Below are 15668 nucleotides of genomic sequence, written 5' to 3'. Positions count from 1 at the left end.
TACTACATGAGATACCTAGGACTTATTTTTCTATCTACACCCTTTGTACAGAAGCCAATCCCAGGGGTAACAATATCATAGCACATAGCAACCACAGCTTTTCGGCCATCGCCACTCATGGCCATAGCTATTGGATTGGACGTATGGCATACAGCCCATCCTATTCGCTCCTAGCCCTAGCATCATCCCTGCTAAGTGCTATGTTGGCCTGTGCTAGTTACCGGCTTATTGTCTGAACTTGGTCTACGGCGACGGCTCGGCCGGAACTTTTCAATGGAAATAAGAGATCCTAAACCATATCTACTTATACTAAGCCAGGGATGAAAGCTAGCTACGCCCAGTGCTATTTTAATTGAGTCCTTCATTGGTCTTTGGTGATAGCTTGAGCTATTGCATAAGCCAAGGCGCGGGGGGATGCTTGGCAGTGGGAGGAGGGAAGGTAAGCTCACTAATAATTATTATTATTTGGACTTCACGGTGACTGAATGTTGGTCATTTGATGGGGCAATGGATTTGTGAGAGCAGTTCTATTGTCCATGGAGCGATAGGCTTCCATGCACGACGTCTAATAAGCAAGGGGCAGGATTCAGGAATGCTGTCAAGACCTGCTCAAGATGGACCGGATGGAGGTTCAATTGCCACGCTTCTGACTAGCAAATCAGCTCAAGGAGCTGCATATTATTAATATCGTGGCTGGAAGGGCACATTAGACTATAACGCTAAAGATTAACGTGATATGGACCTTGTCTTTTCCCACCAATCCGCTGCGATACAATTGTGACGAATGCACATCAAGTGCATTGGGCGACTCTTCGCTCTGGTAGATTGCATCAGCACACATTCCTGACCGATCATACGGTCGCAGTACAGAGTACCTATCTGCGAAGTCAACGAAACTACGGTGTAAGATGCGTTATGCAAGTACCTTTGACCTTGATTGACCAGGATCTCTAAAAATAGATGGCCACAAGCATCGCTTTGTCTCAGCACGGGACTGATCGCATATGCGTGCTATTTGTTTGGATTTTCAACAAGGATCGCAGAGCACATCCAATGATCATCTCTGCTTTATCACTCGTTGGTTCTGAGGCGAAATGATAAATCCAGGAACCGAATATGCCGAGGAATATCCGAAAGGATTGTACATCAAAGTGTACTCCACAGTATGCTGCGATAAAGTTGGAATGAGGGAGATGGGATGTCGTGGAAATCGCGATGTGAAAATTGCCCGGCGCAGCAACGTCATGACCGGCGACTGGACGGTGAGTGGATACGGAGCAAAGTGGAATGATTGTCGGGTGTGAGACTTGCCAAGGTGAAGCCATCGATACATCCGAACAAATAAAGGCGATTGTCGAAGTGGGGATGTTGAGGCTGGTCACTTCTCCCCGGAGTGCCCAGACCGATGTTATTACAGAATATTACCAAGCATCGCGGCCTCGACCACTTCCTTAGTGAGAATGAATGTCAGCAGAATACACATCACATACTCTGGGCCTGTCCATTGAGCTGATGATCTTCTTCTTCTTCTTCTTCACAAGCGAAATGACCATTCCCGCCAAGAATGGATCTGCTGCTGCCCGCACCTTCCATTGGAGGATGCACTGTTTGTTTGCGACTGACTAAATGGGGGAATCTGACTCGTTCTCGCCGACTGCTTCTTCTTTGTGACAAACCAAGTGTCAGGACTCAGGAACTAGTGGATAGTTGAAGGATCATCACATCTCCATCAGGCCGTTGGTTCTCCACTGCATCACGTACCTTGCTGCATTTACTACGGAGTAGACCGTTTGACTTGCATAATATCATATCCGCAATATTGATTCGTCTGCTTCCCTGCTTAGTGCTTCTTGGTATTGTTGCATCCCATGTGGTGATCGGCGCCCCCTGCCCGATACTGAAAAGCAGTGGGTTCGATGGATATATAAACAGGCCTCTTGCCCCTCTTCCATCTTTTCCGGTCCCTCTGATGATCAAGCACAACGCCCAATTGGACGCGCTTTCTTCCCCATTTGTCACCGCATAACGGAGACTCATCAAGAATGCGTCTCACGTTTATCCCCGGCCTCATTGGCGTCGCCAATGCGGTATGTCCTTATATGACCGGCGAGCTCAACCGTCGTGATGAGGTATCCGATGGCGACGCTGCCGCAGCCACAGAGCAATTCTTGTCCCAGTATTATCTCAGCGATAATGATACCTTCATGACGTCCGACGTAGGCGGCCCTATCGAAGATCAGAATAGTCTCAGTGCCGGAGAGCGTGGTCCCACCCTGCTCGAAGATTTCATTTTCCGTCAAAAGATCCAGCGCTTCGACCATGAACGGGTACGATACCGAGACTCCTTATCGCTTTCCTGTGATGAACAGAATGATCTGACCGAGTATGCAGGTCCCCGAGCGTGCGGTCCATGCCCGTGGTGCCGGCGCCCATGGAGTCTTCACTTCATATGGCGACTTCTCGAACATCACTGCGGCTTCTTTCCTGGGTAAGGAAGGCAAGCAAACTCCTGTATTTGTCCGCTTCTCGACGGTCGCAGGCAGCAGGGGCAGTTCGGATCTGGCCCGCGATGTTCACGGTTTTGCCACTCGTTTCTATACCGACGAGGGCAATTTCGGTACGTTAGTCAATTCGCACAATTGACATCGTCTTGCTAACCGTTATAGATATTGTTGGAAACAATATCCCTGTATTCTTCATTCAGGATGCTATCCTCTTCCCCGATCTGATCCATGCCGTCAAGCCCAGAGGTGACAATGAGATCCCTCAGGCTGCCAGTGCTCATGACTCTGCCTGGGACTTCTTCAGCCAGCAGCCAAGCACGATGCACACGCTGCTCTGGGCTATGTCTGGGCATGGAATTCCTCGTTCTTTCCGACATGTTGATGGATTCGGTGTGCATACCTTCCGATTCGTGACAGACGATGGTGCATCCAAGCTCGTCAAATTTCACTGGAAGTCTTTGCAGGGCAAGGCCAGCATGGTCTGGGAAGAGGCCCAGCAGACCTCTGGCAAGAATCCCGACTTCATGCGTCAGGATTTGTACGACGCAATTGAGGCTGGCCGCTATCCTGAGTGGGAGGTAAGTTCGTCTTCCGCCGTCCTCCTTTCCCAGTGGTCTGGTAAACATCAGAAAGAGCAACAAGGAGCTAATTTCAAATTCAATCAGCTCGGCGTTCAAATCATGGATGAGGAGGACCAACTGCGGTTTGGTTTTGACCTCTTGGACCCCACCAAGATCGTGCCAGAGGAATTCGTGCCCATCACCAAGTTGGGCAAGATGCAACTGAACCGCAACCCTCGCAACTACTTCGCTGAGACCGAACAAGTTATGGTATGGTGCCATCAGGAAGCCGATACAGAATGAATTTGTAAACTGACTGCCAATAGTTCCAACCAGGTCACATTGTCCGCGGAGTTGACTTCACTGAAGACCCTCTCCTGCAAGGGCGTCTGTTTTCGTACCTGGACACTCAGCTGAACCGTCACGGTGGCCCCAACTTTGAACAACTCCCCATTAACCAGCCTCGCGTTCCCGTCCACAACAACAACCGCGATGGAGCAGGTGAGACTTTTCTAACTTTAACGTCAGTGCTTCCGTCCTAATCTTTTCATTTTCTGCAGGCCAAATGTTCATCCCCCTCAACCCTCACGCGTACTCGCCCAAGACTCCCGTCAACGGTTCCCCCAAACAAGCCAACCAGACCGTCGGCGATGGCTTCTTCACAGCTCCTGGCCGTACCACCAGCGGCAAACTTGTCCGTGCGGTCAGCCCAAGCTTTGCGGATGTCTGGTCTCAGCCGCGTCTCTTCTACAATTCTCTGGTTCCTGCCGAGAAGCAGTTCGTTATTGACGCCATCCGCTTCGAGAACGCAAACGTTAAATCTCCCGTCGTGAAGAACAACGTCATCATTCAATTGAACCGCATCGATAACGACCTTGCACGACGCGTCGCGCGTGCTATTGGTGTCGCCGAACCTGAGCCCGACCCGACCTTCTATCACAACAACAAGACCGCCAATGTCGGCACTTTTGGAACCAAGCTGAAGAAGCTTGATGGCCTCAAGGTCGGCGTCCTGGGTTCTGTCCAGCACCCAGGCTCGGTTGAGGGAGCTTCCACCCTCCGCGACCGCCTGAAGGACGACGGTGTCGACGTGGTTGTTGTCGCAGAGCGTCTGGCCAACGGTGTCGACCAGACGTACTCTGCTTCAGATGCAATCCAATTTGACGCTGTGGTTGTTGCCGCTGGCGCAGAGAGTCTCTTCACGACATCCTCGTTTACCGGTGGGTCGGCCAACGCAACTACTGGTGCAAGCTCTCTGTACCCCACCGGTCGGCCCCTGCAGATTCTTGTTGACGGGTTCCGGTTCGGCAAGACTGTTGGGGCGCTGGGAAGCGGCGCAGCTGCTCTCCGCAACGCGGGGATTGCTACGTCTCGGGACGGCGTGTATGTGGCTCCGTCGGTCACTGATGACTTTGCCAATGGTATTAAGGAGGGGCTCAGCACTTTTAAGTTTTTGGACCGGTTTCCCGTGGATCACTAGGGGCTGGTAGGAGAAAAGGGGGAAATGTAATTAAAGCCTGACTCATTCTAATGACTTTCACTCGGTGACTCGAGAGTTGCTGCTTTCTCTGTCTATACTGTGCTTCTGTACTACTGTAGTACTATCCGTACAAATATCCATCTCCGAATCAAATCCATCTTCTTGGAAAGCTCTCACGCTTTCCTCATTAGCTAATACCATTTCACCTGACACTGCCTGAGGCCCAGGTGGCTGGCACCTGACTGACGGGCTAAAGCCGGATATTCGTGTGGGGCGGCCAGAACTCTCCAGAAACTCTCCTTGCTTTGGTTACTTTCTGTACCTACCCATGCACCCCCAGGAGCTGATGATGAAAGAGGCTGCTGCTGGCCCCTGTTTCTATCGTCTAAATCGCTCTTTTTGGTCCAGAAAAGTTCCAAACGTTGATGAGGCTTTTTTTTTTTCCGCCGTTCCCACTTCAAGTCCTCCACATTCTCAAGTCCCGGGGACTCGCTGCTCACCGGATTGCCGTGTCTGACGCTCAACTCTAAAGAACGGGCCCGTTTAACCGTCCCGTAGGACGGTGGCTTGCGATTACCCCGCAGAAACAATCTTGCCACTTGCTAGGCTGCGATCAATTCTTATTACAATTTGCCGCCAAGAGCCCAAGTCACGGTAAGCCACCAAAATCTTGGAAATTAGGTTGCGGACAAAGTTTGCTGGATACGATGTTGGGTAGGTTCAGAAAAGTCTGTGCGTCATCCACGCATTCTGATTCCTGAAAAATCTCGGGGTGTTCCTGGGCTGTGACGTGACCAACCCGCGCTGATTCGGGAACATGGGAAGCCGTCCGGGGCGCCCAGTCAGTTCAGTGCGGGGATCGACATTCGGTCTTTCCGGTATCGGATACGAGTGTGGAGAAGAGGAGAGAAGCAAACCGACAGCAGCCTTTTTTCACCTTCCTTTCTGAGTGTGGAGTGTGGTGGGCTTCTCCTGTTATTTAAACTGGATGGAACCTGCTCGCGTGGAATTCTGAAGTGCACGCTGACTGTCAAAAGTACTTTCAACAGGATCCTTCTTCGGGCTTATTTCACTGCCCTGAGAGGCTATCCAGGATGCTTTCCAAGGTGAGCACGCGGTCTGCCCTTTCTACTAATGTCAAGAGAATGTTAGCTTACCAGGATTGACAGAACCTGGCGACGTGGGTGTCACTACTCGCGTGTCTCCCCGCAACGATCGGCTCACCGAACAATAATGACCGGATTGCGAGGAGCTTGAAGAGACACGGCGGTCATGGGCACAAACAGGCTGACACTAATTCGTCGCATGTCTACAAGACTCGATTCCCTGGTGTGACCTGGGATGATGATCACTGGCTGCTCTCGACTACTACCCTGGATCAAGGCCACTACCAATCCCGCGGTTCCATTGCTAATGGTTATCTCGGTATCAACGTTGCGAGTGTCGGCCCATTCTTCGAATTGGACGTTCCAGTTGGCGGCGACGTGATCAACGGCTGGCCCCTGTACTCCAGAAGACAGACCTTTGCGACTATTGCTGGATTTTTTGACTATCAGCCCACCACAAACGGCTCCAACTTTCCTTGGCTCAATCAGTACGGGGGGGAGAGCGTGATCAGCGGTATCCCACACTGGAGTGGACTGATTCTCGACCTCGGCGATGGCAATTATCTCGATGCTACCGTGGACAACAAGACCATCACTGATTTCCGATCCACGTACGATTTCAAGTCCGGGGTGTTGTCTTGGTCGTACACATGGACTCCACGCTGTAACAAGGGCTCTTTCGACATCACGTACCGGCTATTCGCTCACAAGTTGCATGTCAACCAAGCCGTGGTAGATATGGAGATCACGCCTTCCCAGGGGTCTGAGGCGACAGTGGTCAACGTCATTGATGGGTACTCGGCTGTCCGCACCGATTTCGTGGAATCCGGCCAAGACAGTGGAGCTCTCTTTTCGGCTGTGCGGCCCTGGGGAATCTCAAATGTCACGGCCTATGTCTACACGAATTTGACTGCCTCCGCTGGCGTGGATCTGTCTTCCCGAGCTCTGGTCAACGACAAGCCCTATGTCCACAGCAATGAATCATCCGTTGCGCAGGCTGTCAATGTCAAATTCCGTGCGAATGAGACCGTCCGGATCACCAAGTTCGTTGGCGCCGCGTCATCGGACGCATTCCCTAACCCGCAACAGACGGCTAAGCAAGCCGTGTCTGCGGCAATGGGAGCAGGCTACATGGGATCGCTGCAGTCGCACGTGGCAGAGTGGGCTAGTATTCTCTTGGACGGTTCGGTGGACAGCTTTGTCGACCCTGCCACCGGAAAGCTGCCAGATGATGACCACATCCTCAACTCCCAGATCATCGCGGTCGCCAACACTTACTACCTTGTGCAGAACACCGTGGGCAAGAATGCCATCAAGGCTGTTTCAGGAGCTCCAGTCAATGTCAACAGCATCTCCGTCGGTGGTTTGACATCCGATTCGTATGCGGGTCTGGTTTTCTGGGACGCCGACGTCTGGATGCAGCCAGGTCTGGTGGCATCTCACCCCGAGGCTGCGCAGAGTGTGACCAATTACCGAACAAAGCTGTACCCACAGGCACTTGAGAATATCAACACTGCCTTTACCAGCTCGAAGAACCAGACCTCCTTCTCCCCTTCGGCAGCCATCTATCCTTGGACAAGTGGTCGCTTCGGTAACTGTACCGGTACTGGTCCTTGCTGGGACTACCAGTATCACCTGAACGGCGATATCGGGCTTTCCCTGATGTATCAATGGGTTGCGAGCGGCGATACCAAGACTTTCCGCGAGCAGCATTTTCCCATCTATGACTCTGTTGCCACTGTGTATTCGAACCTTGTTCAGCGCAATGGTTCGTCCTGGACGCTGACCAATATGACTGATCCGGTACGTCTGACTATCTGGGTGTTGCATACCTCGAAACTAATCAATTTTCTAGGATGAATATGCCAACCACGTTGATGGCGGTGGCTTCACGATGCCTCTTATCTCCGAGACACTCAGCTACGCCAATTCCTTCCGGAAGCAGTTTGGTCTCGAACAGAATGAGACCTGGACGGAAATCTCAGAAAATGTCCTCGTCATCAGGGAGAACGGTGTGACGATGGAGTATACCACCATGAACGGTACTACTGTGGTGAAGCAGGCTGATGTGGTGCTTGTCACCTATCCTTTGGTCTATGACAACAACTATACAGCCCAGTACGCGCTGAATGACCTCGACTATGTGAGATCATCTTGCTCTCCTAATTTTGCACTGACACTGAACGGGACTAACCATTCATGTGCATACAGTATGCCAACAAACAGTCTCCTGATGGTCCTGCTATGACGTGGGCTATCTTTGCAATCACTGCAAATGATGTCTCACCGTCCGGCTGCTCTGCCTATACCTACCATCAGGACTCTTACGACCCGTACATGAGAGCTCCGTTCTACCAACTGTCCGAACAAATGATCGATGACGCCAGTATCAACGGTGGCACTCACCCGGCTTATCCCTTTTTGACAGGACATGGCGGTGCCAACCAGGTCGTCCTCATGGGATACCTGGGACTGCGATTGCTTCCCGACGATGCCATTCATATTGACCCTAACCTACCCCCTCAGGTTTCCAACGTGAAATACCGCACGTTCTACTGGCGCGGATGGCCCATTTCCGCGAGCTCCAACCGCACCCATACGACTATCAGCCGAGCCGCAAACATCGCGCCTCTCGACACAGCAGACTCTCGCTTTGCCAACGCCACCATTTCTGTCTTGGTTGGCGACCCCAGCAACTCAACTGCCTACCGGCTTCCAGCCACGGGCCCCCTGGTCGTTCCAAACAGACAGATCGGATTCAACAACACCATCCCTGGAAACATGGTGCAATGTCGCCCTGTGTACTCTCCTCATGACTATGCTCCTGGTCAGTTCCCTATTGCAGCCGTAGACGGTGCAACTTCTACCAAGTGGCGGCCTGCCACCGCCAACATGAGCTCGTTGACCGTGACCCTGGCCGACGTTGAGATCAACTCCAAGGTCTCTGGCTTCCACTTTGACTGGTGGCAAGCCCCTCCCGTCAATGCCACCGTCATCTTCCACGACGAGATGCTTGAGGACCCAGTGGCCGCGGTATCTTCCGCTCACGGGAACTCCCGATACAAGGTCGTCACCACATTGACGAACATCAAGCAATCTCAGCCTTATAACGCCGAGAGCACTGACTACAACGAAGTTGTCATGGCTACTGGTAATACGACCGATGTGAATCTGTCGCAGACTGTGCACACGTCTCGCTACGCCACTCTGCTGATTTCGGGTAATCAGGCAGGCGGCAAGGAAGGTGCTACTGTTGCTGAATGGGCTATCCTGGGTGAGAGTAAGGGATCGTCTAGTGGTCATGGCAACAACAAGAGAAGGCTGGACGTCAGGGCTGCTGCTGCGCTGTCTGGTGGTTTGAATGACCGTCGGTACCGGCAGTTCAATGCTTGAGGATGAGTCGTCAGTCGATGGCAATTGAAGATCCTTGGGCTTTTGCATTGTATTATACATTCCCTTATGATGTACATAATATGATCTGATGCTTGCTAGCTAGCTAACAGGCAGACCTAACAAGTTGCTTACAGCTTAGTTCTTATGCAACCGGTCAGCTTCTTGATTCGAGACTCGAAATGGTATGAAATTCAAGCTCTGGTCTAATCATGTAATAATTTCATTGAAACTCGTTGGAGTATCGAAGAATGAGATGAAAACACAGCGTGCAACGAAGGTCAAGCGAGCGCGCGTTTGCGCGCCTTAGCCACCTGCATAACTGATGGAGATGCGCTGGTTCCTACTTTGATCAGCATCGACTAACACCATCATCTTGCATCCGTCGCACTGGTGATAGAGAACATTGGCCGTCAGCAACTCAGCTTCTTACCAGTCTTCTTAGTCAAAAGCATAAGGCTGATTACATGCAGTCAGCATAGTTCATGAATTGCTTATCCGTAAGCCCCCTACTCTGCTCTTCCTTGCTCGCTATACATACCGAGACCCTCACGTTCATTTGATTGCTCGTTTCCAGCACCTAATATAACTCGAAACGAATGACACCGAGCCGCCATGGATAGATGGTTTCGAAACGGCGATTTGCTGACTCTTGCTGACTCCTCTGGCAGTCTTCCAGATTTCCCCATAACACAACCAATGCAGTATGGAAGCAAGCTATAGCATGCTCTGATGCAATTGGCCATATTATTCTACGAGGTGCGATACCTGGATTTGATTGTGGGACGGGAATGGCAGTGTTTCTTCACTTTTGTGATCGGGCATTGACATGCGCAAGCTATGCCGACGTGGAATCTTTGCGATCCCGACGGCCTTGCGGCACAATCATCTAGCAAAACTATACAAGGTACATATATAAACAGCTTCATTCGCATCCTTCGACAATGATCCTTCGAAAAGTCCCAGTTGTGTCTATATAACAGCTCGCGGCTCCCGCCCGATCGTCCTTGATGACATCCCGGCCTAACTTCCTGGTCATCGTCGCCGATGACCTCGGCTTCAGCGACTGCGGGTGCTTTGGGTCCGAGATTAGTACTCCCAACATCGATGCCTTGGCGTATTCCCCCGGTGGACTGCGGTTCACTTCCTTTCATGTCGCTGCGGCCTGCGCTCCTACGCGGTCCATGCTCATGACCGGCACCGACCACCATCTGACCGGTCTGGGCCAAATGCCTGAGTATATAGCGCTGTCTCGCGCTCACCAAGGCGCCCCAGGCCATGAAGGGTACCTGAACGAGAGGGTGGTGGCATTGCCGGAGCTGCTCAGGGACGGCGGGTACTATACTTTGATGTCGGGGAAATGGCACCTAGGCTTGAAGCGGGAGTACTCGCCGCATGCTCGGGGGTTTGCAAAATCGTATGCTATGCTTTCTGGTGCTGCGAATCATTATGGTGAGATTGTGCAAGTTGTTATGGTCATCCTGAACCTGGGGGTTGCTAATAGGCCCAGGCTATGAGCCTGAGTATGATGATATTGTCGCGGGCGTCCATCCTTTCTTCCAGACAACTGTGGCGGCTCTCCACATGGAAGACGCCGAGTATTCTACAAAGCTGCCAGAGGGCTTTTATTCTTCCAAGACGTACGCCTCGAAAGTCATCGAGTTTCTTTCCGAGCGTCCGGAGTCGGAGAAAGGAAAGCCGTTCTTCGCCTACCTCCCTTTCACTGCTCCGCACTGGCCTCTGCAAGCGCCCAAGCCCTACGTGGACAAGTACCGCGGGAAGTACGATAATCGCCCAGCCGCATTGAGACTTAAGCGGCTCGAGAGACTAAAGGAACTCGGCTTGGTCGCGCCAGACATTGTGCCACACGAAGTCGTAACGGGACCGGGGGGCCTTGATTGGGAGACGATGAACGAGGAAGAGCGGGCGAAATCCGCTCGTGCGATGGAAGTCTACGCCGCCATGGTGCAAGTGATGGATGACAATATCGGCCGCGTTGTGGATTATTTGCAACAGTCGGGTGAATACGACAACACCATAATCTGCTTCATGTCGGATAATGGTGCCGAGGGCGCCAGCTACGAGGCATCGCCTCTCGGTGGCAGTGGCATCACCGCACATCTGGAGAAGTACTATGATAATTCGTTGGAAAATATCGGGCGGCCAACCTCCTACGTGTGGTACGGCAGTCACTGGGCCCAGGCAGCTACCGCCCCATCACGACTCTACAAGATGTTCTCCACAGAGGGTGGTTGCCGTGTGCCTTTGGTCGTGAAGCCGGCGGGCGACCCGGAAGCCCTACATGAGGGTGGTCGCATTATCGATGCCTTTTGTACAGTCATGGACATTGTCCCGACTATTCTGGAGTATGCCGGGCTGCAACATCCGGGAACCACATATCGAGGACGGAAGATCGAGCGTGTTCGTGGTGTCAGTTGGAAGCCGTTCCTGGACGCCATAGCGGTCGCTGGCATAGATACTTCCCCTGCCCTGTCATCGATCCACGGCGAAGATCATGTCACAGGCTGGGAAATCGCTGGAAGTGGTGCCCTGCGAAAGGGACGGTACAAGATTACTTATGTTCCTCTCCCTCGGGGCCCGCAGCGGTGGGAGCTCTTTGACATTGTACAGGATCCCGGAGAGACGCACGATTTGAGCAAGGAGAAGCCTGAAATCTTCAGTGAGTTGTTGAGGCTCTGGGCTGTCTACGCTGAGGAGGTTGGTGTTGTCGGACTGGCTGGCCAGATACCGGCGAACAACCAATTGGTTAAAGAAGTCAAGGATGAATTTGAGGATACTGGACGGTGGATGCGTTTTATTGGCAAGGACAATGTGCCGCCTGAGATTCAAGCTCGGCTTCCCAGATGATATTGAGTTATGATTATTAGAAGAATGACAGTTATCAAACCATCTATCTGAAGGCATAAAGGGTGAACATTGACAATCATGATTTCGACGACAGCACGGAATCCCATCCCGAGTTCAGCCCTTGGAGAATTCGGTTACAGCTGCCGATGGCCAAAAGAGGGAGGCATGAGTACTTCCCCGCATTTTGCGTTAGGGACAGAAGCTCGCGTGACAGGTAAGTTGACTGTGTTGTCGCAGTGTGATTAGTGGACGCTCAGTCCGTGTCTATGTGGCTTGCAGAAGCAATATATACAATGGCTGAAGTCCTCCTTACATACTGATGCCTCACCACCCAACTCTCCTCCGGGCTTCCCGTCGCATCGCTACTGCTGTGTCTCTGGTCCTCTCCATTGCCGATTTATTCTCAATCGCTCTTCGCAACAGGAAATGGAGGCATTCTTCCGTTGTCCCCCAAGCCAGACACTTGAATACTCCAGGTGTGGGTGTCTCCGACTGACCAGTGCTGTTCCCAGCCAACAGCTCACAGCTCACTTCATCCGCCATTCCTTGCAACTGGCCAATCTCAAGTGGAATTGTCGGTTGACCGTTATGAATCCTCTGTCTATACAGTGTCGACGCCTTGCGCACGCTGTCCGCGTTATGAGAGGCAACAAACAACCGTACATCCGGAAACTCTGACGCATCATCCGACGCTGTTTTAAGTGGGAACTCTCGTGATAAAAGACTCTCAACAATGTAGTCGTAGCTGTTATCCGTATCAGCCTTAGTATCGTGTATGCGGGATCTGATATCGTGCGCAATGTAGGCGCCGCGGACAAGCTTGATCCCCAATGTCCATCCTTCCCTTTGAGCTAGGCAAAGGTGTCGGTGGACGTTCTCGGTCGAGGACTTCAAATATGCCTGGATGGTATTGTAGACGACTATCCTCCCGTTGCGGTTGAATCTTCGCATTAGGTCAATCGTCCAGGCGTCGATCGTCGGCTGGAAGACTTGCTGCTCTGCGTCAATCCAGAGGCGAGAGTTTTGGGATGCTGTGGCCTCGCAGATCTCTTCAATGGCTTGTGCGATAGAAGGGGGCGGAACGAGGTCGCCGCGAGAGAGGGCTTCGACGGCTTTAGGGCCTGCACCGGTGAATCTGATTCTGTTAGCTAGTTGTCCGTTTGAGTTGGCGCAGATGTCCATGGTGAATTGATCATTACTTGATTCCAAGGAAGTCTCCTGCGCCAATCATCTTCAGTGTCCGTAGGTTTCCTTGTCTCCATTCCTCCACTGCTTGGTCTTGAATTGCTAGTTGACTCTCCTCAACGTGAAAGCTACTGTTGTCGTTTTCGTCCGCCTTCGCAATTGATTCTCTGGCGTATCCAAGGATGACACCCTTGAATCCTAGGCTTTTCATATCCTGAACGGTCTTGCGCACTTCAGCCTCGTTTGTGCCTGCGCAGAAGTGATTGTAGATTGTTTTTCGAAGGAGGTAATCTATCAGCGGGTTCTTTGATGGATTGAGGCGGGGAGACTTGGAATCCACAACGTATTTCATCATTGATAAACAAGGGTTCAGTAAGGGAGAGGACATGATGGATGTGAACAAAAGCGAGCGAATAAGGGTTCCTGTTGGCAGCACTGAGAGAGGCGCCTTCTCTGGTGATGGAGATGGCTGTGAAATGATGGCATCTGCAGGCCGTTGTGTGCGAGGCGTCGTACTTGATGTTGAAACTTGACAGCGTAATTGTTTGGCTGCAACCAAGGACACAATGCTGGTTCGCTTTGGCACTAACAATATCACTGACATCTTGAGGTTTTTCCAACAATGACGCTTCAACCCACAACTACTACATCGTCTCTATGTCGCTATTTATCTTTCATTCTGTTCTCTTTCTCTCACTTCGTACGTGAGGGGTCAAGTCGGCCAGCTAGTTCTAATGCTGTAGATCAATGATGACGGCCTGGTCCCCGATTGGTGTTGAGATGAAAGTCACCCAGGAACACTGTGATCACATTTTATGATTCGATTCGTGGTCCTGTACAGATGACCTCGGACTCCCTTCCGACAAAGTCTCGGTTTGAGATTCCGCACTACATTCCAGACACAGTCAAAGCCACTAACAAGTTCCATCGCTATTACAGGTCAGATTCCATCTATGTTCTAGGCAGTTCTTTCTATATCACATGAACTATCAAGGCATTTCCTTTAGATGCCTAGCTCCGTTAATCATCGCTTGTGCGCACGCTCCTCTCACGCCCTCCTTCTCCACCGTCAACAGACCCTGAATTGTACAACCCCGTGGGGAAGAGATACTTTCTCTTAGGATAGCTGGATGCACCCCTTCTCGCAACAAACCAGCCATTCCAATCAAATTTTGTGCTGCCATCTCCAACGCATCTGCTCTTCGGATCCCCTCCGCAACGCAGCCATCCAGAATGCCATCCAACGGAACAGTCAGAACAGCAATGGAGGAACCCACAAGCATTGTGCCGATATCAAACAGATCTGTCGCCAGGAATTTCACCTTTCCGATCTGTTCGAAAATCCAGGCCAGGGTGTCGGCCATGTCATACGAAAGACTGTTGTTGATCTCGATGATGGTCATCGACTGACGCAGACGAGCTGCAACGTTGGGCATTGCTCTCACGATAATCGCCTTCGATTCGGCTTCGCCTGAGGGTGAATCGCGATAGATATACTTCTCAATATGTTCAGGTGTTTTTCCCGCCATGATGCTGATCACCAATTTCCCTGCTAGGGCCTCCCGCACACCAGGCTCGCCCAAAACTTCCTCGGCCAGATAAGGTTTGCAGGCAAGAAGGACAATATTGGCCTCTTGCATGGCGAGAAGATTTGCAGAATGTCTCATGTCAACACGAGATTCGTCCGCTTTGAATTCATCGCAAAGTCGGTGGGCAGATGCAGCGCTCTTCGTGCTCACGATAAAACGTGAGATCTTTGCTGATGTACTACCATTGGAATCTGTCGTCGAACGGGTCGCGTCAAGGAGGCCGCTCAAAATAGATGATCCCATATTCCCTTTCAAATGGTTAGTTCCACAGACGCAGAAACAAGGGGCCTCCTATAGGTACCGCAACCAATGAACGCAAGGGTACGTTCTGATGCCATTTTGTTGGATTATTTCAGTAGTGATGAGCCCACTGCGTGCGTCCTTGGAAGAATTGGATGAAATAGACGAAGTACGTATGAGCAACTAGATCAAGAAGCAGATATTATGGGGAAACCATTGCGGTTTCGGCTTCGGGAAGAGAACCCGAAGATTTGGAGACGCAGTGAACCTCCTTGTCGCTTGCCTTCGCTGAGGATTCATTCGCCTCTCCAGTACTTCGTCCCTCTTCTATATGAATTGAAAAGGTAGTTAAGGACTTCTCTTCTGCATGGTGTCTTGTACATCCATCATAGAGGCCAGTCCCTGTATGCACGTGACCTACCGAGTACTGAGTCATTGGCATAACGGCCAAGAGTCAACACATCCTGCTTCGGCCGGGATTGTTGATAGCGTGCTCAAGGCACAATCAAGAATGAATAGTCCGCGTTGGGGTGGCCTGGTCTTGCCAGTAATTTAAAGTAACAAAATGTAAAATGTACAAGCAAAAAGTGAAGGCTGGCCCGAGCCGCGGATCGAACGCGGGACCTCTCGCAGATATGCTTGGGTTTATCCCTAAGCGAGAATCATACCACTAGACCACCCGGGCCTCCGATGTTATGCAGGCAGCCTTGTTAGCTATACGAGTCGAATGAGGCCTACCTAAGGAA

At 51.5% G+C, this 15668-nt stretch overlaps 4 protein-coding genes and 1 non-coding gene across 5 annotated transcripts; 3 read left to right on the top strand and 2 right to left on the bottom strand.

Moving 5' to 3' along the window:
- Nucleotides 1-2042: 2042 nt before the first annotated feature.
- On the top strand, nt 2043-4544 carry cat1 (catalase catB; the record flags this gene model as incomplete). Its single annotated transcript, XM_033562860.2, has 6 exons — nt 2043-2327; nt 2392-2617; nt 2667-3082; nt 3170-3334; nt 3391-3565; nt 3625-4544. The coding sequence occupies 6 exons, from the start codon at nt 2043-2045 to the stop codon at nt 4542-4544; spliced, it is 2187 nt and encodes a 728-aa protein (XP_033418751.1).
- Nucleotides 4545-5638: 1094 nt separating this feature from the next.
- On the top strand, nt 5639-9043 carry treA (alpha,alpha-trehalase treA; the record flags this gene model as incomplete). The annotated part of the gene is made up of 4 exons (XM_033562859.2): nt 5639-5650; nt 5714-7453; nt 7506-7793; nt 7862-9043. The coding sequence occupies 4 exons, from the start codon at nt 5639-5641 to the stop codon at nt 9041-9043; spliced, it is 3222 nt and encodes a 1073-aa protein (XP_033418750.2).
- A 1007-nt stretch (nt 9044-10050) lies between these two features.
- On the top strand, nt 10051-11908 carry ALT_2440 (arylsulfatase; the record flags this gene model as incomplete). The annotated part of the gene is made up of 2 exons (XM_033562858.2): nt 10051-10492; nt 10551-11908. 2 exons carry the CDS (start codon nt 10051-10053, stop codon nt 11906-11908), a joined length of 1800 nt encoding a protein of 599 aa, XP_033418749.2.
- Nucleotides 11909-12232: 324 nt separating this feature from the next.
- ALT_2439 (putative proline oxidase Put1) lies at nt 12233-14925 on the bottom strand (the record flags this gene model as incomplete). Its single annotated transcript, XM_033562857.2, has 3 exons — nt 12233-13043; nt 13108-13342; nt 14247-14925. 3 exons carry the CDS (start codon nt 14923-14925, stop codon nt 12233-12235), a joined length of 1725 nt encoding a protein of 574 aa, XP_033418748.2.
- Nucleotides 14926-15518: 593 nt separating this feature from the next.
- ALT_t056 lies at nt 15519-15607 on the bottom strand. Its single transcript is given in 2 exon segments — nt 15519-15554; nt 15572-15607. It is a non-coding gene; the product is annotated as a tRNA-Pro (tRNA).
- Between the last annotated feature and the right edge of the window lie 61 nt (nt 15608-15668).

The sequence above is a fragment of the Aspergillus lentulus genome (genome assembly GCF_001445615.1).
Source record: "Aspergillus lentulus DNA, contig: Alt04, strain: IFM 54703, whole genome shotgun sequence".
In the NCBI taxonomy this organism is placed as follows: domain Eukaryota; kingdom Fungi; phylum Ascomycota; class Eurotiomycetes; order Eurotiales; family Aspergillaceae; genus Aspergillus; species Aspergillus lentulus.
Note: the sequence above shows the minus strand (reverse complement) of the source record. Positions and strands in the feature narration are given on the sequence as shown.